Source organism: Myotis brandtii, unplaced genomic scaffold, assembly GCF_000412655.1.
Source record: "Myotis brandtii unplaced genomic scaffold, ASM41265v1 scaffold1018, whole genome shotgun sequence".
Classification (NCBI taxonomy): Eukaryota; Metazoa; Chordata; class Mammalia; order Chiroptera; family Vespertilionidae; genus Myotis; species Myotis brandtii.
Window position 1 is genome coordinate 771,843 of NW_005353397.1, and position 19,699 is coordinate 791,541.

General features: G+C 39.6%; 1 protein-coding gene across 3 annotated transcripts in view; it reads left to right on the forward strand.

Annotated features, from left to right (window-relative positions):
• The window catches only part of ENOX1 (ecto-NOX disulfide-thiol exchanger 1), a 564,230-nt gene that overhangs the window by 342,361 nt on the left and 202,170 nt on the right, over nucleotides 1-19,699 (forward strand). For all 3 annotated transcript variants that reach the window (XM_005853253.2, XM_014535489.1, XM_005853252.2), the window contains 2 exons: nucleotides 1,549-1,692; nucleotides 2,487-2,624. In XM_005853253.2, coding sequence (XP_005853315.1) covers nucleotides 1,680-1,692; nucleotides 2,487-2,624 — 151 coding nt within the window. In that variant the 5' untranslated portion in view covers nucleotides 1,549-1,679. The remainder of the gene's footprint in view (nucleotides 1-1,548; nucleotides 1,693-2,486; nucleotides 2,625-19,699) is intronic.

The following is a 19,699-nucleotide window of genomic DNA, read 5'->3' on the forward strand; positions in this document are numbered from 1 at the left end:
ATTCACAACTGAGAGAAGAGATAGATGCTAGAGAGGGAGCTTATTTTACTTTCCCCAAAGGGAAACGGTCTGTGCATTGCTAATAAATACAGGGGCAAGAATCAAAAGGCAGCTTCCTCCTTTAAAGGGTAACAGCTGCGATTGCTAGGTGATAAAGAAGGGAGGATGATTTGGGGCTGAGACAGTCCAGCAGATGTCCTAGGGAGGTGGCTTATCAGTATATTTGCCAAGCCTATAAAACATGCTTACAGCAAAAGTTATGAAGAGTTCAAAAGAGGCTTGTTTGAAGGGAAAAGAGGAAGGGAACTTTCTACTAACTACAGACTCCCTGGTGCTAATTATCCCTGAGTTGTCAAAACAGTGGGGAGGAGAGGTATGCAAGAATGTAGCCTTGAGAGTAACTTATCTTGTCTTGCAGTTTGAACAGAGGGGCTGTTTGAATCAGAGGAGCTAACAGTCTTGGGGTTTAATTACCAAGTGCTTCTCATAAATTGTGGAAGGCCACAGCAAGGAAAAAGAAGGGCCTTTTTCCTGTCCTTACATCAAAGGCCTTTCTCATAACATATAATGCTAGAATATCCATTAACAGAAACAGTTTTAAAAATTTTCTAAATTTATACCTAAATAAAAATAATTTTTTAAATTCAATTGTTAGATTAAATCTACTTACAAGTCAAACTTCTCACATCACTCATCTAAGTGCAGCATGTTTTACCATCCAGTTTTGGATTGGTGCAAGTGCACTTAAAATATATATGAATATTATGTTTTTGCATTTTTAAGAATGCAGAGAAGGCATAGAATCTTATAAAGAATGTGATATAAATGCGCCCTTTGCAACTTTATTTGATGTTTTATTGTTATTTGTTTTTGTTAGAAATGTGCTTTGAAAAATCTAATTTTATACATATTAAAATTAGATTTTGTTATATATAAATTGTGACCAGTTAAATTTATCTTTCCATAGAATTAAAAAGACAAATGCTTTTCCTTTGCTGCCTCAACACGCTCTAGATCTTCTTTCATGAGCAGCATGCCATTATTTCCTTTGGCCTTCCCTGACTATTGTAGTTTGGGTGCACTCCTTTACCAGTCTCATGGTGAATAGATTCTTGCTTTTTTTCTCCCTCTTCCATACTTTTTCTTCCTCTCTGAATATATTTCACAGATGACTGTCTTCCAAAATAACATCAGTTAATTTTTTAACTTAAAAAAATCATACTTAGCCCTGAGTCTGCCCTCTCCATTGATGTGTAGTGTGTGGAAGAGGCTGTGCAGGGACTGATAAGCCCCATTTGTGAAGTCTCTTCAGTAGGGGGCCAGGCACTCACTGCAGATGGGCTGTTTATTCAGCCAGAACTGGCCCTAGCTGGGTTGAGAGTTGACCCACCTTCTCAGAGGGCTCTGAAACCACGCCAGGAGACAGCTCTACTTCCATGCCTGTGATTAGATGTTGTTCTTTGTTGGTTGTTTTTGAATAAACAGTTTTTCTTTAGAAGGCTCCCTCAGTTTACTATTATGGTTTTCACTCCTTTTCCCTTTTTGCAGAATCTGATGATCTCCGTGGGGACCCTGCACTCAGCCTTCAAAGTGCTCCTGCCCCCCAGGATGCTCGTAATTCAGTAGTAGATGCTGGTGGCCTTGAAAGCATCACCCAGTGTCCCCAACGGCTTCCTCAGATGATGGCTGCAGGTAAATGTCAGTGGCCAGCCCAGGACATAGGCATTTTGAGTTCTTAGTGGAAAAGCTTGCCCAGGCATGAAACTATGCATGGGACCCAGAACCTGGGCTCCTTAAAGAAATCAGGCTGTGGAACAAGTGAACATCAAAGAACATTAAGTCAAATTTGACATATTTTGTGGTGTGTATGTGTTGTTGTTGTTTTAGCTCTGTGCTATTTGTAGTATCATTTATTTGTTTATTTTGCTTTAGTGAAAGCCTGCTTATAAGAAATATTTTGGAGAAGTCACATTTTCTTAATGCAATGCTGTAAAGAGTTTATAAAGGAGGAAATCTGTTACAAGGTAGCAGTAAGTTCAGTCAGGACCATTTTCATGACTTACAACTATTCTAGAGATTCTATTAGTTGAAAGGTGTGCCTGCTCCAGAATTTATGTATTTTCCATCTACCAAGCCAATTGACTTGTGTTACCATGAGAGTATTCCTGCTTTGTCTGGAAACCTTGGAACTGAACTGATGTTGTTTCACTAGGAGAAGAAGGCGATTCTTCGTTTTTCCAGAAGTACTTTCTTAATGGCATTCTGTGTATAATATAAACTACATGTCATTAAGTTTCCTCCCAGAATGTATTCGGAAACTCTTTATACTTATGTCTGAAGGAAACATTGCTGTAGATTATGTGCTTTGTTTTTTTGTGGTTTGGGAAAATGCTAAATGAAGCCTCACATCTCTAGAAACGTAGTTTCCTTTAAAACAAATACCCTTGCCTATTGACTCTCAGTCATTGTTTATTTTTTTCCTGCAGCCGCGGATGGTTTGGGGAGTATAGCGATAGACACCACCCAGCTCAACATGTCCGTGACAGATCCCACAGCCTGGGCCACCGCCATGAATAATCTGGGCATGGTTCCCGTGGGGTTGCCTGGACAGCAGCTTGTGTCTGGTAAGCTCTCTCCTGGGTTTGAAGCAGCAGTGCCAAAGGGTGGAGGTGACAGGTGCCCAGTAATCTCTCCGCACGCAAGTGTTGAGCATGGCCAGTGATTTATGACTGGGGCATGTTTGGCAGGTTGTGCTTGAGATTCTTTTCCTCATCACCTTGCTCTTTTGCCTAATAGCCGTTCTCAGAAAAAAGGCCGTATGCAGCATCTATCATCTGCAGCATTGCAACATCAACTCCATATTTTTTAAAATTGGTAAACAGAGGGCTAAGATTTGCTTTCCAATTTGCAAAACTCTTTCACATGCCTTATGCCACTTGACTCCACAGTTTTCTCTTTGACACAGATGGATACTTATTGTCGTTGCTCTCGTTAATGTTCTCATTTTAAAAACAGGGAAGCAGAGGAACAAAGTTTAGGTTACTTTTCCAGCATTGAAGTGGCAGAGCTAGAAATCCATTCAGTTCCACCTTTTCTTTCCACCACACTTTGGAATCAAAATAGAATGCATTCAATAGGGAAAATGTTTAGAAATGTCACAAAGCAGGAAGTCATCATTTACTTTGATACATGTTTATTGAGATTTTCTATGTGCCCTCTCACAAGAGCTTTGAGAAATGAAAGATATACCTATACAAGTGTCCTTGAGGAGCATGTCTCCCTAAATTGAAAAACACAGCAGTAACAACAAAACCCAGCATAAATATAATGTGTAGAATCAGTTGTTAAGTAGTGGTTCATGCTAGGAATGTAGTAATTTCCAGAAAGATGTATTACTGAGGCTCTGAGGAAGATGTTATCAGGAAGATGGGAGTTGAGCTGTCTGGAAAGATACATAGGATTTGTTTGTATTCACTCCTTCCTTCATTCCTTCATTCATTCAACACATATTTATTGAGACACTATCCTGGTGCAGGGACTCCAGCAGTAAACAAAACAGGCATGGTCCTTGCCCTTCCAGAATGTGCAATAGAGAGGTGACAGTCAATTATAATACTATGTTCCATGCCTACAGGCCTGTGTAGTTTGTGCTGAATTGACTAAGCATTTAGTTTCTTTCTTTTTTCTTTTTGGTCAATATTGGCCATAGATGTGAAAGTCTAAACTAGCTATAGTAAATTATGCATAATTTTATGCATATGTGTACATATATGTACACACATATGTATACATATACACAGATATAAAAATATATAAAATTCTTAAATATAACAAGAATGAACACAAGAGAGGATGGGAGATGGGGAAAGTGAGAGACAGCAAAAGGAAAGTCAAAAATTGAGTTATAAAACATTATACTTAAGATATTTATAAAATTCTCCAAAATGTTATAAAAGTCATACAATTGAAGATTAGTCTGCTATGGGATGTGTGTATATGCACATGAATGACATTTCTGATGCTTTAAATGTGTGTTTATTCAGACTCCTTTTTCCCAAAGCTAATCTAGACAGATACTTGCTTCTAACAACTTGAGAATAAAGATTTGTATTTTTCTACCCACATTCTTCCTCATTTTCTATCCACATAATTGAAATATTCATGTAACAGAAATTACTTTACTTTTGTCTCCACCTCCCACTTCTCTCAGAAAATGTTGGGTGGCTTCCAGAGTGAGCCACACCTCAACAATTCATTATTTTTCTTATTATTTTGAGTCTTCTGACATTTTAACCATGACCAATTCATGATTTTCTCAGCAACTTACCATGTAAAGGATTACAGCCCTACTCATTATAGAAGATTTACCATATCTGTCCTGAATTACGTTCTGTATCTCCTTATTAGCCAAACTGCCTTTCATGGTCTTCCTAAGAATTCCTTCTTTATCTTCCAACTTTGCTTTGTTCTCAGGGCTGGCTGCCAGCAGCGGGGTATGCAGTATCTCAGGGTCAGGCTCTGTTTTATTTTATTAGTGTTCATGTATTTTCTTACAGGCTTTTTTTCCTGTACAAATATTTTAATCATATTAGATATGAGATTTTCTATATGCATTTTAATACCTTATTCTAAGTTATTTTCCATTTTACAGTTTTATATTTAAAAATTATAAAACTCCATTGAATAAATATTTCCTACTTTATTTAATTATTCTAATTTTACATGTAAGCTGATTCTATTTTTTCCCCTCTGACTAGCCAAATTTCTTTGGAGACCTTAATTTCTTCAAGCCTATAAAAGCATTTCATCTTTTCTGTACAATGATGATTGTATCTCTTTCATGGGACTATTGTGAGATTTAAATATGGTAAATTGCATAAAATACAGCTGTTTGTTTTTTTCCGGCATAGTCAGAGAGCCACAGAGTGTTGCTTCTCTCTCAGTTTTCATACCACCACCTCTGGAATTCTTCAGTGTGGCTGTAGAATGTTAGAGGCCGTCTTTAATGTCTCAGAAGGGATTTTAAGATTATTTAGTGTAACCTTCCTTCCAAGAAATCTTCTCTAAAATATCTCTGACAGGATTATGGAGAGGCTGGATTTTATGAGCACTTGGCTTTCTCTCAAAGTTTCTGATATTTCTAAATGACCAACTACTCTTCCCCTATTAGTTAAAATTAAACTGACACTAAACCCATTCCTTACTACTTTTTCTGTTTACTAAAATTATTAGCAAAGCAAGGTGTATAGTTTCAAATTCTCTGATTTTAGCAAAGTGATTTTTCAGGACATCAGATCACTTATTACATGCCTTTCTGAGCTGTAATTGTAAGCTCCCACAATTCCACCTCTTCCATTTTCCTCCCACTTCATCATCCAGATGATCCCCCTCTACAATCCCATTTCCACTTTCAGGAACTTCCCTTTTACTTTCTTCAATATGCAGTACTACTTGAGATCATTACGTTGAGTTTGTTTATTTTATCCAAAATATATCATTATATTAAATCCCATACTCCAAAGTCTTGGTTTATCTATAAGATATTTACCTCCTATGTTATTGTTTTGTGTTTATTTTATTCCCCATACTTTTCGTTTTGTAGAATTTTTATTGTTGTTGATTTGTTCTTATTACTTTGTGCATTGGCATTATCAATTTATGGTTGTTGGCATCAATTCAACATCAATAGGCTTCCCCAATTTGAGGTTCAGTGGAGAAGGAAACTTTACTCAGTGCAAACTGCTTAATTGTGATTCAGCACAGCTGTGAAAACAGCTTGGCTGTTAGGAGGCCCTGGGACCAGGCCCCTCTCCAGCTAGATAACTCTGCTCTGCTCCCTCTGTTCTGTACAGGTCTGCTCTGCCCTATGCTGGTTTGCTCTGCTCTGCTGCGTGAGACATCTCTGGTGTTTCATCTTTGGTGTTTCAGCTCCAGCCAGGGAAACAGTTTTTAGTCTTGGGTGGAAAGGGAAAGCACACTCCCAGAGCCAGAGGGGAGCTGACTTATATAGATAAAGGTTCTGCCCCTGGTTGCTGATTGGTTTGTCCTCGTGCAAACTAGGACTCCAAATCCTTGAAGTTTGATTGATGCAAAAGGCACTCTCCTGATTGGTCAGAATAGAACTGCTCTGAATGGTCAGTGTAGCTCTGATTGGATGGAGACCACCTCAATCCTATTGATTGAAATAGGATTCCGTAACTCCTTTATAAAGGCTGGGTCAGCTGGCAGAAACAGTGCAGGCAAGCAGTTCAGTGCAGGCTTCTCACTGAAGTGCAGTTTTCATGAGAGGCCCCTGTGTAGAAATGGCTGCTGGATTCTGTTTTTTAAATTTTAGCCAATTAGCCACCAGGAGCTCTTCTTAGCAGGTATCTTCTTTCTTGGGGTCCAGAGTGTAGATCCAGGTTTTCTAAACTGCTCTGTGGGAACATCTGTGTCCCACAGTTGTTGTTAGGTAGGGCAGGTGTCATATAAGCATTTACATCAGGGGTCCTCAAACTTTTTAAACAGGGGGCCAGTTCACTGTCCCTCAGACCATTGGAGGGCCTGACTATAGTTTAAAAAAAAACTATGAACAAATTCCTATGCATACTGCACATATCTTATTTTGAAGTAAAAAAACAAAACGGGAACAAATACAATATTTGTATTTGCATGTGGCCCACGGGCCGTAGTTTGAGGACCCCTGATTTACATGGTCTAACAACTGTGGTAAACTTTGTGTTTAACTCAAGCAATTTGCTTTCTTTGTGTGTTTCCTCAGAGCCTTTACTATGCTCATGTGCAAAGTGTAGTTTCCAAAGTCATATCTAGTATGTAGGATTCCCCAAACTTAAGTCAGCCTTTTAAAAAAATCTGTTAGCATCTCAGGAGACACTAGAATATAGCCATCTACCAAATTTTCACACCAGCAGGGGAGATGCTTTTCCAGTACCATCTATCTTTCTCTGCCATAAGTGATATCTTCCCTGTGGTCTAGTTTACAATTTTGTTTCTGTTTTCACTGAACAGTGTCACTCCATAATCTCACATTTCAAAATAACCCTCTTGTGGTCAGGGGTTGCCTGAAGCCCTCCCAGTTTTCTATGACCTGCACTCTCACTTTCCAGGAGCCCCCACCTCTGGGGTCATAAGCTGACATCCAGAATATTGCATCCTGAGTTTTGAAACCATCTGTGGAACCAGCTGCTCCCTTCCTATATACCCTGGCTTCTTTTCCAAAGTTATAATCATCAACTGGAAGAGTTGAAAAGCAGCTGAGTCTCCAGGTTTTAACTTTCTTGTCCAGGCATGCATGGGAACTGTAATGCTTTCTGGATAATACCCTGGCCATGAGATTATACCTTGCTTGTCTCTAAACTTTTTGAAAATTTTTTTCCCTAATGTCAGCAATTCCCCCTTAGTTGTTATTGGCTTTAAGTTGACATATCTTTTACCCCAAATTTCTAGGCATGCCATTTGTTATATTTCAAATACATGTTCTGAACAAGCATCACACCTCCCTATTAGCTATGAAAGGCTATAAACAAAACAGTGCCACATGCCTTATCATGGACTAGCATGGAACCAAGAAAAGAATATCTTGTAGATGTGAACACTCTGAATTGTCCTTTGGCTCATACCTTGCTGTTTCTTCTTCAGAAGCCCTGAGTTTACTATCACTGCCTCTGTGCCCTGCCACTCTGAGGAGAGGTTAGCTTTGTAACTCATGGGGGGAGGGGAAGGTTAACATGAGTTACAGTCTCCCCTTTACCCTCTCCCATTCACTGATGCATTTTTATTACTCTCTGCTTCCTTGAATATTTTTTTTAGTTTCCTTCTTGGGTTGTTTAATTCTCCCAGGAACACCTTGATCCTCCTTAATATGCCAGATTTGAAGAGACATTTGTTAAATTCTGTCATCTCCTAAAGCATCACTCTTTTAACTGGGATTTATTGAGCCAGATGTTGTGCTGAATACAGGAATATGAGACATACACCTTACTTTCATGTTTTAGAGTCTACTGGGAGACATAGAAAAGGGTAAATAAGCAAAATACAAATCAACATGATAAGTGGTTCTGCCACTAACAGATAAAGGTGCTGTAGGATGTCACTGGAGAGTGTTAAGCAGGGGAGTAGTATGATTAGAGCTGTATTTTTATCAAGCACTTTTGTAAGTCCTGCAGATAACTAATGGGAGTGTGGAAAGTTTGGTCGCAAGGAGATGGGATGGGGGCTGTAGCAGTTACTCAGATAAGAGAAAATAATGGCAGTAATGGCAATAATGATCATGGCAATGGAGATGGAGAGAAGTGAAGGGACCCATGAGACACTGAATTATAGAAATAGCAGGAATTAATGAATGAGTCCACACAGAATGTAAAGAGAGTGGAGAACCTACAATGACTCCTGGGTTTCTAGCTTTGGAAATCGTGTAAGTGGTGGGGTCTTTTACTGAGATGGGGAAGGCTAGAAGAAAAAAAAAGGCTTGGGGAAGGTGGTTTCTTTTTGGATGTGTTGAATTTGAATAGCCAGTTGAAAGAAAACATGCGGTAGGCAGTCACATTTAGGTTCTAGGACTCACAAAAGAAAGGTGGATGGAGATGCAACTTTAACAGCCTCAGCATGCGGGCAGTCACTGACACTGTGTGCCTTTCTCCCTGGCAACACTTTTGCTGTGAAATTAGAAATAGACCCCTAGCTGCTCACTCAGGTGTCAGCCCAACCTCCAGTTGTGTCTCCACATATTTTTTCTCTACATCCTCTCTTTTATCCCACTAGATTCCTGTCCATTGCCGGGCTGCAAGGTCTGAGCTGAGGGGAAAAAAAGTCCTAGATAAAACAAATATAATCTAGGATTCTACACTGAAACCATTTCATCAGCTCACAGATATTTAGATGGACTGTCTGTTGATAAACCATCCCACATACTTGTTTTTAAAATGAAAATGATACTCAAACCAGCAAACTTCCTTTCTTCAGTCCCCTCAGATATTAATGGTGACATACTCTGACACTGGAGTGATTCAGGGGATGCAGATAGCCTGGTTTATAGCTGTTGAGCTCTCTATAAGATAATGCTCAGAGTCCTCTTTTGTTTTTATTTTCCATTTGTTGAAAGATTTCTCATTATCAAGTGTCAGAAAACAAATAGGCTGTTGACTTATGTTTCACAATTTATGTACCTGATTTCCTATATTCTTGACAGTTCCGTTACACTTTCCAGAGTTATTTACCCTTTTCTCCCCAGGACATTAGGACAAGTACATTGGTATATTTATTCATTCACCAAAGTGTTACTGGAGGTTCAAAATATACAGTGTATTTTACAAGGCACTAGAGAAATAGCAATTTACACAACAGACAGGTGATACTCCTGTGGAGAATACATATTTCTAAAGAAACAGATGTTATTCAAATAACTGTGCAGATGATTATTTAATTATAATTGTGGGGTATTACAAAAAAGGGATGGGGAAGCCTAACTTAGCTGGGAGGTGCTGGAGGGGGCTCAGAAAAGTCTCCTCTGGCCCTGCTGGCATGGCTCAGTGGTTGAGCATCAATCTATGAACTGGAGGTCATGGTTTGATTCCCGGTCAGGGCACATACCGGGGTTGTGGGCTCAATCCCCAGTAGGGGGCGTGCAGGAGGCAGCTGATCAATGATTCTCTCTCATTATTGATGTTTCTATCTCTCTCTCCCTCTCCTTTCCTCTAAAAAAATTAAATAAAAATTAAATTTAAAAAAAAAAAGCTTCTCTGAAGAGGCAATACTTAGGCTAAGACCCAAAAGATAAATGACAGTTATCCAGGTGGCAGGAGGGAAGAGCAGGAAGAAAAGGGTAATTTGGGAAGATAATTCTAAAAGCAGAATTGCTCTGCACAAAGGCCTGACATGATAGAAGCGTGGCTCCTTTAAGGAAGTAAAAGTTGGTATATGAGGGCAAGAGGGCCTGGGTGGGGTGAGGCTAGTAGATTGGCTGGGGCCAGATCATGCCTGCCACAGTAAAGAGGACAGATATTGTTTGCAAAGTTTGGAAAGATTCTAAGTGGAGAAGTAAGCTCTAACTGACTTAATTTTGTTTTAATTACTTGAGTTGTTTTATAGGGCTGGACTGAAGAATGGCAAGAAAGGAGTCTGGGAGTCCATCTAGAGGGCTGATGGAAGTCCAGAAAGAGATTATGGAGTAGAGGGTCTAGCTATGTCCACATGGGACTGGAACATGGAGCACCTACTATGTGTCAGGCATTGCCAAGGTTCTGGGGACAAAAACATCCTCCTGGAGTGTCATTCTCGTGCTGCGTTTACGATGTGTATGTCTACAGTGTTTCTAGAGATAAGAGAATTTGGAGAAAATTGTTTCCAAAAAATATTTGCTTCGGCCTGTACTGTGTAGCACACAAGGTCATGGACATCACTTAAACCAAATCAAGGCTCCGCAAGTAACTTTTCATGGGTGACCACAGCCTATATATCCTTGTTGGCTAGAGAGGTTATATAATGCAAGTCCTTTTCAAATGCTTACATAATATAATATAGTCTTCTGAAATATAGTTATCTTTTCTTCCGTGGAATGTAGAATATACATTTCACTTCTCTGAGTTTGTCTGTAAAGAGGGAGATAATATCAGTATCAGAGAATGATTGCAGCTTTCAGAATTGGTCATATAAAGTGTGGGACATACTGGAGGAACCCAAGCATTTTCGTTTTCTTTGCTATCCCTGAAGAGTTTAAGAAGGAATAGGGAAGAGGAGTAGGGGGACTTTGGATGACTCCCTATTTTAAAGGAATAAAAAAGGAAGACTTGGCTCCTGTGAAAAACGATTCCTTTGTCCGGACTTTTTCCCTGTTCTAGGAGCAGTGCCAACCATTCCCTTCCAGAAGCCACGGGAGGCGTCCACTGCACCCAGGGCCTGCCCGTCCGCTATAGCTCTGCAACAGCATTACTCAGTGTTTTCCATAAGTCACTGGTCAACTGGTCCTGGACTGTAGATTTCAGGGCCTATTTCAGACCTTCAAAAACACGAGGTCCTGGAGACTACAACTAAAGCCTAAGACTGCGGCTCCCTAAAGCTGATTTAAGTGATGTCAGTTACCTCCTTCAGAGGCTGAGCTGGTGGGAAGTAACAACAGCAACAAAAATAGCCCATTTGGCTTGAGAATGGGTCGGGAAACTTGCCTCATGCTACATTTCTGTAGTCTTAACTACAATGCAGTTTTACAACTGAAAATGTTTTGTAAAGCAGCTGAGCCTAAAGCAAAAAGTACCTAAAAGGTAACTGCAGATGCAAATGTAAAAAGCATACGTTAAGTATCTACTATGCTCAAGCAATCGGTAAAATCTCATTTAATCAGGTTTTATCTTGGAAAAGGATGTCCTGGACATCAAGACACACAAGCTTGAACTGTAATCAACTATATTTTCCTCCTCATCGGGGACATTTGCTTGCTGCCATAGAAGAAACATTTTGACCTTGAAGCTTTACTTCTGAAAGTTGATGCTTGTGGGGCAAAGGGACACTTTATCCTTAAGGGAAAGGCGAAATACTGTAGTCTTCAAATTCATAAATCTTTCAGACCATAAGGGCATCTTTAAAGAAATATTCCTCACTTCACGGGATGGGACTCTTGTGGTCTCCATCAGTTAATGCTTCCTAGTCATGTGTTCCATCTCAGCAGGAAAACTAGGCCTCAACGCCCTGACGTGAGGTGACTAAAGTCTCCACAGGGGATCTTCTCACAGAGTGAATCATTGCTGATGAGGTTCTAACCAGAGACATTTCCATGAGCTGTGAAATCACTCAAAAATGTTCATTTTGTATTTTCAAAACTTAGTGGCCTCTCTCTTGGAAACCGTGTATTTGAGAACATCTTTTGAATTTGTTCATCCCCAGCTGTGAGAAAATACTGCCTAGTCATGGGTAGGAAAAAAGCAATTTAGAAAAATAATAGAGGAAGACGATGATTTCATCCTTGTCTGGATTTCTGTGTCATCTTGCTGGGACTGGGCCAGGAGAGGGGCAGGCCAGAGTCTCCGTAGGAGCAAGGGGAAGAGCCCAGTGTGTGCAGCAGGCCCTGACTGACCAGCAAAGACCGAGAAGTGCACGGAGGTACAGAAAAAGCCAATCAGTAACAAAGGAGGAAGCAGAGCGCCAGAGATAAGAAACATGGTTATTCCTTCTCTGCTCTGTCACATGGTGGCTAAGGGACCAGGGGCTAGTCACACAGATTTCAAGGGCTTTGCTATACCTACCTGCCAAATGAGGGTGTCAGGTTCCCTTAAAGCACTGAAATTCTGTGATTTAGGAAAATCATAGAAATCAAATCATAAGACATTACTACGCACAATGCTAGAGTGGACAGCACCCAGTTAATGCCTTAAAGCAAGAGAGGAACTTCTAGCAGGAACCACCGGAAGAGTATCTCTATAATTAAGATAATCTTTTTGGTGGTGGTTGTGTTTTTGTTTGTTTGTGTATTTGTTCTAATAGATCCAGAGAGCACCTGCAGAGTTCATCACACAGGTAGCCATGTGAGTGACGTGGTAGAATCATGGTGAGGAAATTAAATCTTTCTAGTCTTTGAAGAATCAAGTTACAAGAGAAGGAAGGACATATTACTGCTCATTTGACACAGCGGTGGTTATTCCTGCTGAGTAACCAATAGTTAAAGGCAAATATAAAATGAGCATCAGTGTAGATGCTAGAAACTGGAGGGTCTCAGTTTATGCACTCTTTTTTTAAAAAAATATATTTTATTGATGTTTTACAGAGAGGAAGGGAGAGGGATAGAGAGTCAGAAACATCGATGAGAGAGAAACATCGATCAGCCGCCTCCTGCACATCCTCCACTGGGGATGTGCCTGCAACCAATGTACATGCCCTTGACTGGAATTGAACCTGGGACCCTTCAGTCTGCAGGCCGACGCTCTATCCACTGAGCCAAACCGGTCAGGGCTGTTCATGCACTCTTAAGAAGGGTGTGAGCAGAGCGTTTTGTATTCCATTTTTTCCCATCATTGGAAAATACGGTACAGACCACCTAAAATTCTAAATATGTAGCCTTGCTTGTTTTTATTTGTAATTGCCTTCATCATGGCTATATCTGGGTTTTGAATTTAGAGTTCCTTAAAGAAAATTAGGAGCTCTGTTAAAATATGAGTAAGAAGGAACCAGAGATGTACATTTCCTCATACCTCCTTTGCAAAGCTCTTGCTATACTCAAGCCCATGTTTGAACTGCGGGAAAGGGCCGCAGCCTCTGTGCCACACCTGGACAGTTTGTGTGCCTGGCTCCTTCCCTGGATGCATAAACTCAGTGGTCTGTTTTAAATGGCCTCCTGCTGGGCCCCATGTTTAGCAAGGAAAAGTAAATAAGGCCATGCTTGTTCCAGTTGTTAATGAGAATCTGAAAACAAGACTTGGGGCAAAAAAATAACTGAAGTATGGATCATTAAGAATTTATTGTAATGTAGTATCCATTGATATTACCAACTCAGTAGAAATAATAAGACTTGGGAGTTAGAGAGGACTTTAGATAGTAATTTCTCATAGGTACTTAGTGTTTAATTTTTCTAAGCAATTTCAGATACAATATTTCATTTAAAACTTGGTGATATCTTCCCGGTGGCAAATGTGTCTTAATACTATTCCCATGCTCATGACAGAAGTTGCTTACCTTTCCTACTGAAGTCCACAGCTGGCAGCTCAAAGAACATGTAAGTTACTTGTTCCCAGATACTTGTACTTCCAGCCAAGTGCATGTCAAGGGAACTACTGCTGTGTTTTAGCTAAAAATTATTTTTTTTCATCAGCGATTCAAAAACATACAATGCCTCATATTATTTTTCTTAATCTTTGTGATCCACCTTTATATATGAATTACTTATAATGACTAATTCAAAATATCAGAAATACCTGCAGAGCTGTGCCTGAGTTTGCCTCAAACTCTTTGGTACCAACTTATAATGGCCATGATAGGGGACCATCCATTCTAGCAACCTCACACTAGTATTTTTTGGTCTAAGGACAGAAAAAAGAACACAGAAAAGGGATTTCTTTAAAATACTTCTTAATAGAATCATTCATTTTACACTTTGAATGAAAAAACAAATTTGTAAAGAAATTATAGCTTTTAAGGAAAAACATATTTGAATGTGTATAGATAAAGCAAGCCAAAATGTACAGAAAATATTGAAACTAAAATTTTATTCTGAAGAAAAACAAATGGATTTTTGAATTAATATTATACCTCCCCCATACACACTTTTAGGGATGCCATAGTATTTCTATTGTCATAGTTTGACAATATCCATCTTTCGATCCTTTTATCCTCCTTTTCTCCCTTTCCTACATCCCTCCCTCTCATCCTACCTCCCTTCCTTTCTTCCATCCATATTTGTTGACTAGCTTTCATTGTGAAGAACTAAAATTATTTCTTTCTCAGCTCATACTCTGATGGTGAAGACAAATAGTGAGCAAATTAATAAGTTTATCATTAAAAATTATAATTATTACTATGAAGTAAATAATAGGATGTTGCAATGATAGAGCATAAAGGGGAAAATCTGCCATGGTTCTCCACATAATCAGGAAAAGGTTCTCTGTGGAGACAAAATTCAAGCTAAGATCCTGGGGGATGAGAGGGAGCCAGCTCTGGAAAGAGTGGGAGGAAGAATGTATGAAAGGACACTCAAGGCAGAAGGAGCTTGACATACTTGAAGATCAACTAGAGGGCCAGTTTGGTGGGCGAGGTGGAGACTGTTATGAGAAGAGTTTGAACAGGTGGTTAGAGGCCTTGGCTGTCCTGGGAAAGAGTTTGGCTTAATTTTAAGGTTAACTGAAGTTTGTTTGTTTGTTTACTTGTTTGTTTTTGTTCATTCACTCAACACAGGTGTTCCATGATGGAATCTGAATGTTAAAATAGAATGGATTTTAAGGGTCAGTGGGAATGAAAGCGAGGGAATGAGTAGAGTCCATGCAAGTCCAGATAAGCAAGGGGTGAGGTTTTGACTAGGGGATGGTAGTAAAGCTGGAGAGAGTACAATGATTTGTGATACATTTTTCAGGTAGAGGACCTAGGACTTCCTGATAAGATGAGAGAAAAGGGATTAAAGATGAATCCAAGTTTTATCTTAAGCAACTGAGTAAATGGTGGTCATATTGCATGAAATGAGAAACACAGGAGGAATAAATAAAGGGGACAGTCACAAATTCAGATTTGTACATCTCAGGTTTGAGCTCTCACGAGACATCTAAGTGGTGATATGAAGAAGAAAGATGGGTATATGTGTCTGAGTGACAGAAAGGTGAGCCACACGTTTATACATATAGTGATATCTGTGTTCAACAGCAGGTAGGACATGATTGGCACTATGGCCATGAGGGAACTGGCATGAGGAGAACAGAGAAAGAGGAGAGTGTGGGAGTAGGCTTTGAAAAATTTTAGCATTTAAATTTTAGAAAGAAGGACATAAGCCAGTAAAAGATGTTGAGGATAAGAAACAGCCAAAAAATTAGACCGAAAACAAAACTGTGTGACATTTTGGGAACCAAGCCATATATATCATCCATGTAGTAGCCAGCAGGAATTATTTCTTATGAAAGGTCAAGTAAAAAGGCTGCAATGAGGGAAGGCACTGGTGACTTTAACAAGAGCCATTTGGTGCAGTTGTAGGGGTAGAAGCAGGTTTGTGAGTTAAAAATGGAAGGATATCATAAGGACCAGGTGGGATGGTGCATAGGGAGGCCCTGTGAAAGCCATAAAGGGCAAAGAAAATAGCTTATCAGTAGTAATAGTACCTTTGTGATGTTAATGGTCACTATTTTTCATTTTTGTTTTACATTTAAATTTTGACCCACTAGTAAACCACTTTTCTGAAAAAAAGAGGAAGGAAAGAAGGAGGGAGGAAGGAAAGTAGGAAGGGAGGGAGGGAAAGAAAGAATAATGACAAATGAAAAACAGAAACATCTTTCATAGTCAAGTCTTTGAAGATGTTTGTCTAGAAAGGAGGCAGGTAAATTTAGAGGTAACTTGAGTATGATATGCAATCAAGAGAACATTAAGACAAAGTAGAGTAAGTATGACAATAAACTTTTGGAAATATCCATTGGTAGGAAGAAGTATTTGATTGGATAGAGGGGCTATTGTAGGAAGTAAGAAACCCCAAAGCTCCTGATTTGGACAAAGCTTATCAGTCCATGTTACATATAGTGAAATTGAATCCCTTATTCTGGGATTGTTATTGGCGGGGAGAGCTCCTTGTCCCCACCGATTGCTGATGCGAGTGGGGTTCTTGGGGTGCTGCTGGAATATGAGTTTTCAGAGTTCCCCATATTTCTGTGGAATTCTACCCCTGAGTTCCCAAGGTCCCATTTCCCTCTGTCCCACCATGGAAGAAGAGTAGCTGTGACTTTAATACGGCTAGGATTAAAGCCACTGCCTGGAGTTCCTATTCCATGTCTTCACAGTCTAACCCAGCATCAGGCTAGCCCAACTTGTGTTCCCTGCTGCAGTCCATCAGTCCATTGTGTGTGGGGTCCACAGGGCCACATGGCTATAGAGGGAACATGGGTGAATGAAAGTAAACAGGAGTAAAACCAAAGAAACCAGAAAGCCAAGAGCACCAAGAGCGAGAGCTCCATTGTCTAGGGCAGGGGTGGGGAATGTCTGGCCTGAGGGCTGTATAAGGCTGTGAAATCATTTGGTCTGGTCCTGCCAAGGCAATTGCTGGCAGGAGTTGAAATTCAATAAATCTAGGAGTTTTTTTAATAGCAACATACATTTTTATTGAGTGAGTTAAGTCAATGATGTTATAAATATCCAAATAGCCTTGGCAAGAAAAAGATTCCCCACCCCTGGTCTAGGGGGATTCTGTATTCCCAAATTTTCTCGGACTTGCGGTGACCCTGCCCACTCTGGCCAATGATCTCTGTTCTCAGGTTTGACTGGCAGCAAGCAACTTCCCTCTGTCAACCCTACTCACTGCACATGAACCCAGCTTCCCCTTTGTTTGGTCCTTTCCCCCAGTGAACTGCAGGGAAGGGACCGGTGGTTCCCTGGGGAGTGTAAAACTGCAGCTTCCTGGTGAAGCTGCCCAAATGACATGCCTATAATGTCTGGCCTCCCTTTTGCTCTTTTCTATTATTAATAACTAGCTAATTACAATGGTAACAATCAGATAAATGAGCCACTTCCATAAATGAGGAGGATTTTAAAACTCAAAATGAAATACATTATTGACTGACACAGTCTTATATTTGCCAAAATTGTTATATATATTTAATTTTCCTTATAAATAATAGAACAATTATAATATGTGTCCATCGAAGTTATTATTGGACACAGCCATCTGGTGCAACACCACTTCTCCCTTTTGAGTAATCTCTCCTTCTATAGAGTAATTTTATATGTCTAAAGCTCATTTATATGCCTTGATTTCTTATCTTTGTGCTGTAACACATTCTAAATATTTACTTTGGTTAATGAGTTGATTATATTAAAACCCACTGGAGTCTACATGGCTTTTAGAAGTGATGAGAATTATTCTCTTGCTGTGAAATAATAATGCCTCACCTCCCTGTTTGGACCTTTTCTCCAAGTATATGCAATGCTTGTGAAGACTAGATCTCTCACAATCCTCACCTCCTTATAAGCATTCACATTGCATCTTCTATATGTATACAAGTTATTTTTGTTTGTTTTTTCACACTTGCTAAGTCAGAGGAACAACAAATCATTTATCTCCCTCCCTTCCCTCCAAATGGAGTGGGTGTTATCTGTTGTTCCACAGAAAAAATAGGCCAGCCATTATTTCCCCAGACCCCAGTGGTTTGCCTCCTTGAATGGAGTCCTACATCTAAACAAAGAGGGGTGGTTTTTTTTTTCCACATAAACGGATGACTATATTAGCCTGTGAAAGTCCCACCATCTGCATCATGGAACACTAGTAAAATATTTGATTTAACTTGCTAGGCATATAAAATTAGGGCTAGTAAGGGTAAACCCTTTAATCTCTATGACCTTCGGGTTCTACATTAGAAAATGGGCCTATCAATAATATCTATTGTGCTATCTTTTTTTCAAGGATCAAATGTTTAAAAAAGAAAATTAAGAGATGCCTTGGGATCTTTTACACATTATAAGCATTTTAACTATATAATCACTTCCCTTCTCTAAGTTTCTAAGACTGAATCAGAGAAGTATAGATTTAAAAATTTTATATTGCCAAATTGTTCTGTACAAAATTGAACTCATTTTACACTCACAACAATGGTAGATATTTAAAATTATTTTAACCTTTACTGTCTCCATAGTGAAAAATGATCTTACCCATCTATTTGCTTTACTTTGGCGACTCTGTTGTTAGTCTTTGAGCTCTTCCTGATTTTCACATAGTATAAACAACTCTGCAGTTCTTAACTTTGACATTTTTCCCCATTTAAAATATGTATTTAAGGTCAGTTTCCAAGTCAACAAATGATATGATCATTTCAGCTACTCCTGAGACATCACAAAATTATTTTCAAAAGAGTTTTACAATTTATACTATCATCAGAGATGCCGGAATATCTTCTCTTTAGCATATACTTGCTAACTCTGGGGGGTATTTCAAATAATTTGCTAATTTAGTAAGCAAAAGCTATGTCTTCTTTTTATTGCCCACGAGCCATAATTTAAAGGGCCCCCTAATGGTCCTGCAGCCAGATGGAAGCCTGGCAGTGACACCAGAGGTTTGTTTTCTGTTCTTTCACCTGCTAGTTAATAATTAGGCAATATTTCCAGACTCACAGTTGGATCAGATTGAACTGGTCTTGCTGAGCTGTTAATGATTCAGAACACCTTCCCCTAGCTCTCTACTTGCCTAAATTCTTCCAGCTCCTGTGAGGGCACCTCAAGTCCCACTTCATAGTTCTACTGCATAGCCTTCCCTGGTAGCTCTGGCTAACTTCACTGATGCCCTTTGCTCCCCACATCCAGGCAATTATCGTCTTACCATATGGTTTGACCCTGGGCTATAGTCAATTTGTTTCCATTATTTTCCCTGCTGGTAGGATTTTGAAAGATGGATATACTCCACCTGCCAGGTGATGTTCACCCCGTGCCTTTCCGCTTTAGCAGGTTTTTGCTGTTTGTGAGCAGAGACACTTTCTTGCCCGGTACTAACCGCACTTAAGTGCAAAATTAATACTGTCGGTCGTACTGGACTAAATCCCTTATCAAACAGATTTTACTCCAAAGGGTAATGGAGCACACGAAAGCCTGTTCTTCCCTCACATCACATCTCCAACTCTGAACAGGCAAATGCAATTTATTATTATGCTTTGTTTTCAGACATTGTTATTTTCATATCAGTCTTATTTGTTCTTTGTCTTTTCTTGTGTTTGTGTTTGTTTCTTTTTTCTGACTTTTTCCAGTGAGCAAGATCTGTTTCTCCTCTAACAAAATACCTTAAGCCTTCAAACACAGTGGGTCAAATTTCTTCTCCATTTACATCAGCTCTCTTATGAGACACAGTCCTGCCCTAACCAGTTTGGCTCAGTGGATAGAGTGTAGGTCTGCAGACTGAAGGGTCCCAGGTTTGATTCTGATCAAGGGCATGTACCTTGGTTATGGGCTCATCCCCATTGGGGGGTGTGCAGGAGGCAGGTAATCGATGTTTCTCTCTCATCGATGTTTCTGACTCTCTATCCCTCTCCCTTCCTCTCTGTAAAAAAAATCA